Below are 12,522 nucleotides of genomic sequence, written 5' to 3'. Positions count from 1 at the left end.
TAACCCTACAAAATATTGAGCCCATTTTATCTCAGTGATGTGCAGAAAAAATATTAACCTAAAATAGACGCCATTAATATATTCAGGAACATCATATTTATGAATCAGAGATTGGCAACACAAGTGAGAGCTGACCAATAAATATTAAAACAGTGAATTTATTTTTACATATAGAAAATATACACGATTGCAAATACAAAAGCAGAGGTGAGAAAGTTAGGGGGACAAAACACAGTATTTAAACCATACCACAAAACAGTTTTCTATAGTTTGAACTAAAACCTATGCCAATAATTCTTCAAAAACAAACATGTTCTATAAAAAAAATATAATTTAAAGCAAGTTCTTAGCTTAACTAAAATAAATAACCAATGAATTATAGGAAATAAGGAACAGTAAATCAGATTCCAGTGTAGTGTTTCCCTGAAAGATGGGAACCTGAAACAGTCCATGCAAAATTAGTTTTTACTGTTCAGTACTGTGAAACGAACAAATGCAAAACTGTCCATATTAAAGTTAATACTTAAGTCATCTAAATTAACTGAAATGGTCAAAGAAAAGTATGTGCACAAAGAAAGTCTAGAAATGCTCACAAGATACAAAATATAAAAATGCACTGTTAACTTATTTCCAACCACAATTCGTTTTCCCTGAGTGAATACGAATAGCAAAGAGTCGTTTTCAAATATTGAGTGCAAATACTTTCACAGCGAGTTAGTTGTTCCTGCATTATCTTGGGGAATGATATTACACTGCACAATGCTTTGGGAATGTTCAGACTTTCCAATGAATTATGGTATTCACTAGAGAAAAAATGGATGAAAACAAAAACGAAACAGGAAGGGACTACCTGAATTTGTCCAAGAAGAAATGTTTTTTTGTTGAAAAACAACCAGGTAAAAAACAAATTGCTACGGTGTGCATTAATGAATACGACCAAGTAGTTTCAGTCAGTCGGCTTTACACCCGGGACCGCTTCAGTGGAGGAGTGGTCCGGTCTGCCAGCCCCAGGTTAAAGATCTCTGAGTTGAAGAAGGCTTGGAGCCTTGTTCCTGCTTTAGCTTCATTTGTGTGCTGAGGGTTGTATTGTAAACAGTTGGCGAACATAAGCTCCACGTCCTCAACGTACGCCGCTGTGAGAAAAACATATAGAAAATGTCCCATCTGGTGAAGTACAGAAACATGACGGCATAAACATGTTTTAGTTAACACAAAAATGCAAAATCTCAACTTACTGGCTGTTTTATATGCACAGTTGTTAACCTTTTCTCGGATAGTGCTCAGCGCAATGGGCTTTTTGATAATGTCAAAGTAGTCTGGAACCTGCAGAAGTGAGGAGACAAAATCAGGTCTTTTAAAAAAGACAAAAACAATCCGCAAATCTCAAAGCAATACAACAAGTCAGTATTGAGGTTGACTAGTGAAGTAATTAAAACCTCTAAAGGATTGGTGTCCCCCAGGGTGACGGTTGAGCTAACGTGCGCTAATGTGATTAGCATGAGGTTGTAAGTAACAAGAACATTTCCCAGGACATAGACATATCTGATATGGGCAGAAAGATTAACAAGAATTTAAGCTAACTGTACTGTCCGATTTACAGTAGCTATTACAGTGAAATAATACCATGCTATCGTTTGAGGATTGTGCAGTTATGAACTTAAATGTATTAATAAACCAATTAGGCACATTTTGGCAGACTTGATACAACATTTTGAACAGAAATGCAATGGGTCATTGGATCAGTCAAAACTTTGAACATACACTGCCATCTAGGCCAAAGTGGCTTACCAATAAGACAGTGAAGGTTCCTGAGTGGCAGAGTTACAAGCTGACTTAAATTTACAGCAAGACCTGAAAATGGTTGTCTAGCAATTATCAATCACCAATTTGACAGAGCTTGCAGAATTTTGAAAAGAATAAATGGGTAAATGTTGCACAATCCAGGTGTGGAAAGCTCTTAGAGACTTACCCTGAAAGACTCACAGCTGTAATCACTGCCAAATGTGCTTTTACAAAAGTATTTACTCTCAGAGGTGTGAATTCTTATGTAAATAAGATTTTCTGGATTTCATTTTCAGTAAACGGGCAAACATTTCGAAAAACATGTTTCCACTTTATCATTATGTGGCAGATGGGTGAGAAACAAATAAATTGAATCCATTTTAAATTCAGGCTATAACAACAAAATGTGGAATAAGTCAAGGGGTATATGCATACCGTCTGAAGGCACTGTATGTGTGTCACTAGTGACGTAGCTAGTTATGTAATAGTATGGGAAAACGTATTCATAGAGGTGCTTGCATGTGTGTGTGTGCTGTTTTTTTAAAAACGCATGCATGTTGCTCTGCGTGCCTCTCATATCAGCCTTTAAATAAAGTCAGGTATTACCTGTGTCCTAGACACCAGTTTCATGAAGGGCCAGCTGTCTTCATGTCTGACTAGCTCTACAGTCAGCTGCTCGCAGGCAGACAGCTCATGGACTCCTAGGTTCCTCCCTGAGCTGCGACGATTGGAAGAAGCTGAGACTGAGGGAGTTAGGACCAGCCTGGGTTTGTGGGAGACCTCTGCTGGAGAAACAGCAGAAGGAGAATATAAATGCAAAGATGAGCACAGTGAGTGAGAAAGCCTAGAAACTAGAGGGAAATTGTGTAATTGATACATGAGAAAATTAACATTCAACACTTCTATACAGACATGCCTTTTTTTTGCATTTACATCTTCAGCAATATAAAGACCCTGGCACATCATGCTAACACTACTTTACAAGAACACAATTTTGTATTTTTAAATCACCCAACACAACCCTCTTCCATCTCCCCTCCCACTGTCTTAACTGGTCTTACCTGAGATAGGTCTTTTACGGGAGTCTGCCAGAGACAGAGATGGAGTGGGCTGGCTGCCTGGCCTGCTGGAGGTACCGTTGGTTGCCAATATCTCATGACTGAGCCGGGAGCTGACTCTGCTGCCTGGCCGTGGTGGAGGTCTGCCGTTGGAGACTGGGGTGGGCTTCTTCCCTGAGGACCTGGAAGCAGCTCCCTTCCCAGCTGAGGGGGCCTGTTTGGGGGTGGTCTGCTGGCTCCGGGGAGTGGAATGACTTGAGTTGGTCCTGCTTGACCGACTTCCTTTGGTAGTAGGCACAGGAGGTTTCAGAGCAGTCCGGACCTTTTTAGAGGCACTAAAGGAGAAGAGGGAGACAGAATTGTGGGAGGGAAACTTCAGATATCTGAATAAACTAAATGTGTTGGGTTGTTTTTATTGTTTTAAAGTATTAAATTTAATATAAACTACGGCTGTACAACAACAAAAAAAATCTTTGATTGACCGAGAGTCGTTTGTTCTTTCGACCAATCGATATAGACACCACCTATGCACTGAGCTTTTCTGATGCTTTCAGCGCACTGTTTGATGATATAATGACACACAAATGGCTCAAAAGCAAACATAAAAAAATACAGCAAGTTTCTGTCTGGCGCATGTGGTCTCGCTCCTCCCTGCTGCATCTGACAGGCAGCACAACAGCATGTGTTTATCTTCTCCGTCCGTGCTGAAGCTGCAACATAATTACAGCCATTTAGTTTGTCATTTCTGAACTGAAAAGTTCTGTTACCGAAATCCCTAATTTGTTTAGGAAAAACATTCCCTATTCCCTCAACTTTTGCTTGAAACGTGTGCATTGCATGCTCGTGACCAATAAGGCGTGACCTATAGCCTATCATAATAGCATCAATAAATTGGTTATTAACTCTATACGTGACAGCAAAATTGATGCAGTGGACATGAAAAATAAACTCGAAACAGGGCAATGTTTACTGGTTACTCTGGAGGGAAGTCAGATCTGTGTAAGACATTTTACTTAATTGCGGAAAGGAGGTTATAGGCGCAAGCGCTGTCAGATTAAAAATCGGATCATTTGGAACAATATAAACACAAAAATGATAAGTACCATAGACTGTCCTAATTATATTTTTTATGAAGCCTTTATTACAGCAAAGACAAAAAAACATTTATTGTTTAGGCTAATTATTCAAGGCTCCCTTTGTTATTACATTTTAAAACGAAAATGCTTGATTGCATTTCAAAGCATGCATGCTGCGTGATTACATGAAGGAATAATTGATAGATACAGTAGCCTATATTGAAATAGGCGTAAATTAAAGTATTAAGTCTAAACCGGACTCGCTCTTAGTGTCACGACTTCAGCAGAAGTTGGTCCCTCTCCTTGTTCGGGCGGCGTTCGGCGGTCGACGTCACCGGCTTTCTTGTCACCACCGATCCATGTTTCATTTTCGTTTTGTCTTCATTATACACACACCTGGTTTCCATTCCATAATCAATGTTCCTTATTTAACCCTCTGGCTTCCCTTTCTGTTTTGTGAGTGATTGTCATGTGGGTTTGTTCCTTGTGCTCTGGATATTTGTATTTTTCCTTGTTGGAACATTGCTTACATTTGGAGTAAATTCAGATTAATACTCATACCTGTGTCCTGCGCCTGACTCCACTTATCCATTCACCCAATCGCTGACACTTAGGCATACAGATTATAATTATTGTAATGACAATAAGGAGATCAAGAAAAAGGATTGTATAGGAGCAAGAGCTGCATGCATATTATTCATTATTATGTGCGGTTAGATGACAATATATTTTCTGACCACTTGGAACAGTGTAAACACGAAATCAATTATAATACCAGAGTTTGTTAAATTATTATATATTTTTTAAAAGCCTTTATTACAGCATAGCTAAGATATGACAATAATAATATAATAATAATATAATAATATATATAATAATAATATATGCCATTTAGCAGACGCTTTTATCCAAAGCGACTTACAGTCATGTGTGCATACATTCTACGTATGGGTGGTCCCGGGAGTCGAACCCACTACCCTGGCGTTACAAGCGCCATGCTCTACCAACTGAGCTACAGAAGGACCACATTATTATTATTATTATTATTATATGACAAAACAGCCACATTTGTGAAATTGCTTTATCTGACATGTGGTTGTGAGGCTTGGTGCTCGCAGAATAAGTAGACTATTAAACACAACAGGATACGCCTTATTTCTGTAGATACAGTTGAAGTCGGAAGTTTACATACACTTAGGGGTTGGAGTCATTAAAACTCGTTTTTCAACCACCCCACAAATGTATTTTTAAAACTACAGTTTAGATAAGACGGTTAAGACATCTACTTTGTGCATGACAAGTCATTTTTACAACAATTGTTTACAGACAGATTATTTCACTGTACCACAATTCCAGTGGGTCAGAAGTTTACATACACTAAGTTGAATGTGCCTGTAAAACAACTCGGAAAATTCCAGAAAATGATGTCATGGCGTTAGAAGCTTCTGATAAATGATGTCAATTAGCCTGAGTCAATTGGAGGTGTACCTGTGGATGTATTTCAAGGCCTACCTTAAAACACAGTGCCTGTTTGCTTGACATTATTGGAAAATCCAATGAAAATCAGCAAAGATCTCAGATAAAAAAAAAACATTATAGACCTCCACAAGTCTGCTTCATCCTTGGGAGCAATTTCCAAACACCTGAAGGTACCACGTTCATCTGTACAAACAATATTACGCAAGTATAAACACCATGGGACCACGCAGCCGTCATACCGCTCAGGAAGGAGACGCTTTCTGTCTCCTAGAGATTAACGTACTTTGGTGCGAAAAGTGCAAATCAATCCCAGAACAACAGCAAAGGACCCTGTGAAGATGCTGGAGGAAACGGGTACAAAAGTATCTATATCCACAGTAAAACGAGTCCTAAATCGACATAACTTGAAAGGCCACGTAGCAAGGAAGAAGCCACTGCTCCAAAACCGCCATAAAAAAGCTAGACTACGGTTTGCAACTGCACATGGGGACAAAGATCATACTTTTTTGAGAAATGTCCTCTGGTCTGATGAAACAAAAATAGAACTGTTTGGCCATAATGACCATTGTTATGTTTAGAGGAATAAGGGGAGGCTTGCAAGCCGAAAAACACCATCACAACCATGAAGCACGGGGGTGGCAGCATCATGTTGTGGGGGTGCTTTGCTGCAGGAGGGACTGGTGCACTTCACAAAATAGATGGCATCATGAGGAAGGAAAAATTATGTGGATATATTGAAGCAACATCAAGACATCAGTTAAAGCTTGGTCGCAAATAGTTCTTCCAAATGGACCATTTTTTAAATTGATTTTTTATTTAACCAGGGAGGCTAATTGAGATCAAGTTCTCATTTGCAACTGCGACCTGGCCAAGATAAAGCATAGCAATTCGACACATTCAACAACAGAGTTACACATGGAATAAACAAAACAGTCAATAATACAGTAGAACAAAATAAAACAAAAAGTCTATATACAGTGAGTGCAAATGAGGTAAGATAAGGGAGTTAAGGCATTAGGCCATGGTGGCGAAGTAATTAGAATATAGCAATTAAACACTGGAATGGTAGATGTGCAGAAGATGAATGTGCAAGTAGAGATACTGGGGTGCAAAGGAGCAAGATAACTAAATACTGTATGGGGATGAAGTAGGTAGATAAATGGGCTGTTTACAGATGGGCTATGTACAGGTGCAGTGATCTGTGAGCTGCTCTGACAGCTAGTGCTTAAAGCTAATGAGAGAGATATGAGTCTCCAGCTTCAGAGATTTTTGCAGTTCGTTCCAGTCATTGGCAGCAGAGAACTGGTAGGAAAGACGACCAAAGGAGGAATTGGGTTTGGGGGTGACCAGTGAGATATACCTGCTGGAGCGCGTGCTACGAGTGGGTGCTGCTATGGTGACCAGTGAGCTGAGATAAGGTGGGGCTTTACCTAGCAAAGACCTATAGATAACCTGTAGCCAGTGGGTTTGGCGACGAGTATGAAGCGAGGGCCAACCAACGAGAGCGTACAGGTCGCTATGGTGGGTAGTGTATGGGGCTTTGGTGACAAAACGGATGGCACTGTGATAGACTGCATCTAGTTTGCTGAGTAGAGTGTTGGAGGCTAGTTTATAGATGACATCACCGAAGTTGAGGATCGGTAGGATGGTCAGTTTTAGTATGTTTGGCAGCATGAGTGAAGGATGCTTTGTTGCGATATAGGAAGCCATTTCTAGATTTAATTTTGGATTGGAGATGCTAAATGTGAATCTGGAGGGAGAGTTTACAGTCTAACCAGACACCTAGGTATTTGTAGTTGTCCATGTATTCTAAGTCAGAGCCGTCCAGAGTAGTGATGGTGGACGGGCGAGCAGGTGCGGGTAGTGATCGGTTGAATAGCATGCATTTAGTTTTACTTGCGTTTAAGAGCAGTTGGAGGCCACGGAAGGAGAGTTGTATGACAATGACCCCAAGCATACTTCCAAAGTTGTGGCAAAATGGCTTAAGGACAACAAAGTCAAGGAATTGAAGTGGCCATCAAAAAGCCCTGAACTCAATCCTATAGAAAATTTGTGGGCAGAACTGAAAAAGTGTGTGCGAGCAAGGAGGCCTACAAACCTGACTCAGTTACAACAGCTCTGTCAGGAGGAATGGGCCAAAATTCACCCAACTTGTGGAAGGCTACCTGAAACGTTTGACCCAAGTGAAACCATTTAAAGGCAATGCTACCAAATACTAATTGAGTGCATGTAAACTTTGGGAATGTAATGAAATAAATAAAAGCTTAAATAAATCACTCTACTATTATCCTGACATTTCACATTCTTAAAAAAAAGTGGTGATCCTAACTGCCTTAAGACAGGGAACTTTTATTAGGATTCAATGTCAGGAATTGTGAAACACCTTAGCCAAATACATTTAAACTCAGTTTATGTAAACGTCAGACTTCAACTGTGTATATGGATTTATAAAGCCAGACAAATTAAACAGTTAGTCTATTGGATTATAGACCTAATTAAATTGGGGTTTCATCTCCTAAATTTTCTTAGACAATTAAGGCAAGGCCCATTTCCTCACTTCATTGCTGCCACGCCGTATTGTTCTCAACACCAATACGCTGGTTAACTTCGCTATTATGCACATAGCAACATTTAGGGAAAGGCGGCAATTAACGGCACACTGAAGATTACATTTCAAAACCGTGGACTGCGACCACCAACGCAGGAGAAAGCGCATTTGTTATAGAAAAAAAAATTGTGTTGCACCATTGTTCTTAAGTAATGTCAACATATACAACTTCAGTAGCACATCTTGGAGTGATGACTGACATCCCCACCACCTCCACAATGGATTATTCCACTGAGAAAGGCGCAAATTAGACAGGTGTCTTGTACCACAAAAATATAATTTGTGACTAATTGACTAAAGAAGTCTCGGTTGACCAACAGCCTATGGACTAAACGGGGTCTGCCTACTTTCAACCCAATGAAGTACAATAACGCTCAGAACACACCTCTTCTCCTCTTCCTCCTCCGTCATCTCCTCCCCAGAGTCTTCTTCCTCCAATTCCTCAGAGTTGACAGAGGACCTTTGGCGGGAGGGGAGGCGGTTGGCTCGCTGTTTGGGACGGCACTCCGGGCAGAACCAGTCCCCTTCTGGGACGGCCTGGACACAACACAGAGCAAAGAAGAGGTTTAGATTACACCCGTACAGTAGACAGCAGAGTTACAGGCGACCGGGAACTACACTTTCATCAGGTTACTTTTGAAGACAACCGGGTCCTCAAATGAACCTCGAAAAGGTTTCATACCAATATTATCGATCGAGTTCCAATTATTTTAGCGGAGTGGGGGCAGAAGGTGCTTGCCCGCCATTAAAATTGTAGGGGAAACACAGGGTATCCATAGGCCATGTGTGAAGAAAAACATCAACCATCCTACCTTGAGTTTCGGGCGGACACAGTGGATGTGGTGTCCTCGGTCGCAGCAGTCACACAGCAGCATGTTCTCTGCATCTCCCTTCCTGCGACAGACCTTACAGCGGGCGTTGAGCAGGGACTTGGCCCAAATGACACTGCGCTCCAGGGTGGATAGGTGGAGGAAGACCTGGGACATGCTGGAACAACCCAGCAGAGACTCCCTCCAACGCTCCTGGACAGTCTTCACCAACCGACCACTGTCACTACCGTCTGGTCAGAGAGAGAGAAGAGACATACAGTCTGACATTATTACAGTAGTATTCACCACCCCGTCACTACCGTCTGGTCAGAGAGAGAAGAGACATACAGTCTGACATTATTACAGTAGTATTCACCACCCCGTCACTACCGTCTGGTCAGAGAGAGAAGAGACATACAGTCTGACATTATTACAGTAGTATTCACCACCCCGTCACTACCGTCTGGTCAGAGAGAGAGAAGAGACATACAGTCAGACATTATTACAGTAGTATTCACCACCCCGTCACTACCATCTGGTCAGAGAGAGAAGAGACATACAGTCAGACATTATTACAGTAGTATTCACCACCCCGTCACTACCGTCTGGTCAGAGAGAGAAGAGACATAGTCAGACATTATTACAGTAGTATTCACCACCCCGTCACTACCATCTGGTCAGAGAGAGAAGAGACATACAGTCAGACATTATTACAGTAGTATTCACCACCCCGTCACTACCGTCTGGTCAGAGAGAGAAGAGACATACAGTCAGACATTATTACAGTAGTATTCACCACCCCGTCACTACCATCTGGTCAGAGAGAGAAGAGACATACAGTCAGACATTATTACAGTAGTATTCACCACCCCGTCACTACCGTCTGGTCAGAGAGAGAAGAGACATACAGTCAGACATTATTACAGTAGTATTCACCACCCCGTCACTACCATCTGGTCAGAGATAGAAGAGATATACAGTCAGACATTATTACAGTAGTATTCACCACCCCGTCACTACCGTCTGGTCAGAGAGAGAAGAGACATACAGTCAGACATTATTACAGTAGTATTCACCACCAAAGGATGGGCATTTAAGATGCCACAACTTTTTTCAGATATCCGGATAGTCGAAATACATAGGTTTAAAATAAACGACTTTTCCTACTGCAATGGGGTCTTGCTCGTGCAGAGGTGCACTTGTTTCAGCACAGATGGTGGAGAGGGGAGCGAGATGAGCAGAGGCCAGTGTGTCTGACACAGAAAGAGAGAAAGTAGCCAAACCTATTTGCGCAAGTTAGACAAACTTGTTGCTGCGATAGGTTAAAGAAGCTATTAGCCTTGCTAGCTGGCTAAGGCAATTTGGCTGCACTCCTCACATCCATTCATATTAAAAAACAGCCTACCTGTTGGTTGATCATTGCAGCCTACTTCTTCTCATTTAGCCAACTTAATTCCGTAATTTGTATTCCTTTTTGCATCGATTAGAAATCTCCCACTTCACTTGCTACACAAGGAGCCTCTGACAGTAGTACTGCTTCGAACGTCCGACAAGCTACACGCACGAAAAGTGTGTTGTCTACCAGTACATCTTTCTTTATTGGGGCGCACTCAAAAAAACCTGTCAACTCGTTATATTGAAATGTCTCATGTCATGATCTATCCTTATATGTAGCACGGTCACGTCAATAATGACATTTTCTTAAAAATATGCCTCTTATTAAAAATGTTTTTTTAAGTATACTCTCGCAAGTAATCAAACACTAACGTCCATTTGGATATTCAAATATCCGTGCCTATCCCTAGACCCGACCACCGTCCCTACCGTCTGAGGTTCAGAGAGAGAAGAGACCGTCTGGAAGGCCCAGAAAATCCAGCCCCCCAAGTCATAGACTGTCCTCTCTGCTTCCACATGGCTAGCGGTACATCAAGTCTGACACCAAGAGAGTCCTGAACAGCTTCTATCCCCAAGCCATAAGACTGCTAAATAACTACACTGACTGAGTTGACCCACCCATGTATTTTATTGTTACACACGACTCACACATGCCGCTGCTACTGTATCATATATTCTGATGCCTAGTCACCTTACCCCTATACATATCTATCGCCAACACACCAGTATCCCTGCATATAGCGTCTTACCTTCCCATGGGTTTTTGTTCTACCTTGTTTTCAGTGCTGCATTGATTACTACATTATTGTTGGGTTTAGAGTTTGCAAGAAAGGCATTTCACTTTTCTTGTGCATGTGACACAAAAAAACATGTCACAGAATGCAACACTCCTCTCCATCGTCTACAATATAAGCTAACAGTCTTCACCACCCCACCACTGTCAAATTAATTATATATTGTCATCTAATTTCAGGTTACCTTTATTGGGGTACAACCAGTCTTTTGAGTGAGACTATCAACTCGATTATGCTAGAGGAAAAAGTACAAGATTTCATTTCGCCTTTTTTGCTTCCCATCAGCCTTACCTTCACTGTGTTGATCCTCATCTTTCTTCTCCTTCTTCTTTGCCTTCTGGTCCTTTTTAGAGTCTTCATCGCCTGTTGGGAGGGGAATAAGGTGAGGCACTGTTTTGCCATGAAAGTCAAAATATATCAATTTGAACGTCAAACATAATCAAAAGCCCTAAACCATAAAATATCATACGCGTGGACTGTTCGAATGAAAAATACAGGTCACAGCAGACATTAAAACACAGGTAGCACTCATTCCCTGTCTGGCTGGCAGATAAGGTCTGTTGAAAGTAGTGCTGAGAGATGAACAAAAATGTCTTATTTTTCAGTTTTTAAAACAACTGACTGACAGATTCAATAATTTGAATTCAATTTTTTTCTGTGAGCTCAATGAGCGCATTCTCTAAAGATAAATCAGATCCAGAAGGGAGTTGTAGTTTCCAACAAGCCAATATTCTTTATTTTATGAGCTAAACTACCTACAATGACCATAAGTCATTGTGCATCTACTTGTCCGGTCTGTGTTTCTTTTATGCCTGTATGGAAGAGGAAGAAACATTTGTGATCGTAAGGGGATAGAGAGAGCAGCTGTTCCTTCGTGAGATATCTCTCCATGAAAATACATGATCTAAGTGACTGATAGTTGCCATTCAGTCAAAAGTATGCCTTATTTACTTTGAAGTACTACAAAATAGTGATTCTGTCAGACAGCATAGGAAGCAGCTCTATAGAGATGACTAGTAATTAAATAAATGACTTTGAACACTGAGGCTGTACCCACTTTAAGTTTGTTATAACAGTGGCCAAGTTGGCTACTGTGGCTATTTGATCTTAATGTAGGCCTACCAGGGTGGCCTACCGTCAAAAACAATGGAGGAAATGCCTTTCATAACATTTTAACATGGAAATAGCTGTTCTATCATTCAGCCTACAGTAGCAGCCAATGTGAAGTGCTCAATGTAGGCCTACATTCCATGAGACTTTTGAAAAAAACATGCAGGGCTTGACATGAACCTGTTAATCCACTTGTCCTTCAGACAAGGATGTGACAAAGTGTGGTTGTTTTGTTTGACGCAAGAAACCACTTTACAAAATTAAAAACGCACTATTATTCCCATACCATTATTACAAAGAAGCAGACAAATTATGCTAACCTCTGCCGACTTAGCATATTCAAGCCTGTCTCAAAATACAACACTGTCCCTTTAAGAATTCAAAAAGAAAGAAAATAACTTTACCTGACTG

At 40.9% G+C, this 12,522-nt stretch overlaps 1 protein-coding gene across 5 annotated transcripts in view; it reads right to left on the bottom strand.

Moving 5' to 3' along the window:
* Nucleotides 1-142: 142 nt before the first annotated feature.
* Nucleotides 143-12,522, bottom strand: part of LOC118368103 (bromodomain adjacent to zinc finger domain protein 1A-like) — a 39,617-nt gene continuing 27,237 nt past the window's right edge. For 4 of the 5 annotated variants that reach the window (XM_052496669.1, XM_035751875.2, XM_052496670.1 and 1 more), the window contains exons 20-26: nucleotides 11,293-11,364; nucleotides 8,816-9,063; nucleotides 8,389-8,540; nucleotides 2,844-3,175; nucleotides 2,389-2,567; nucleotides 1,236-1,323; nucleotides 143-1,133 (exon numbers count right to left, since the gene is read on the bottom strand). In XM_052496669.1, the coding sequence (XP_052352629.1) occupies nucleotides 961-1,133; nucleotides 1,236-1,323; nucleotides 2,389-2,567; nucleotides 2,844-3,175; nucleotides 8,389-8,540; nucleotides 8,816-9,063; nucleotides 11,293-11,364 (1,244 nt within the window). In that variant the 3' untranslated portion in view covers nucleotides 143-960. The remainder of the gene's footprint in view (nucleotides 1,134-1,235; nucleotides 1,324-2,388; nucleotides 2,568-2,843; nucleotides 3,176-8,388; nucleotides 8,541-8,815; nucleotides 9,064-11,292; nucleotides 11,365-12,522) is intronic. The other variant, XM_035751877.2, reaches the window with a different exon arrangement.

This window comes from Oncorhynchus keta, chromosome 35 (genome assembly GCF_023373465.1).
Source record: "Oncorhynchus keta strain PuntledgeMale-10-30-2019 chromosome 35, Oket_V2, whole genome shotgun sequence".
Taxonomy (NCBI): Eukaryota; Metazoa; Chordata; class Actinopteri; order Salmoniformes; family Salmonidae; genus Oncorhynchus; species Oncorhynchus keta.
The sequence above is the reverse complement of the archived record's forward strand: the minus strand, read 5'-3'. Positions and strand labels throughout refer to the sequence as shown.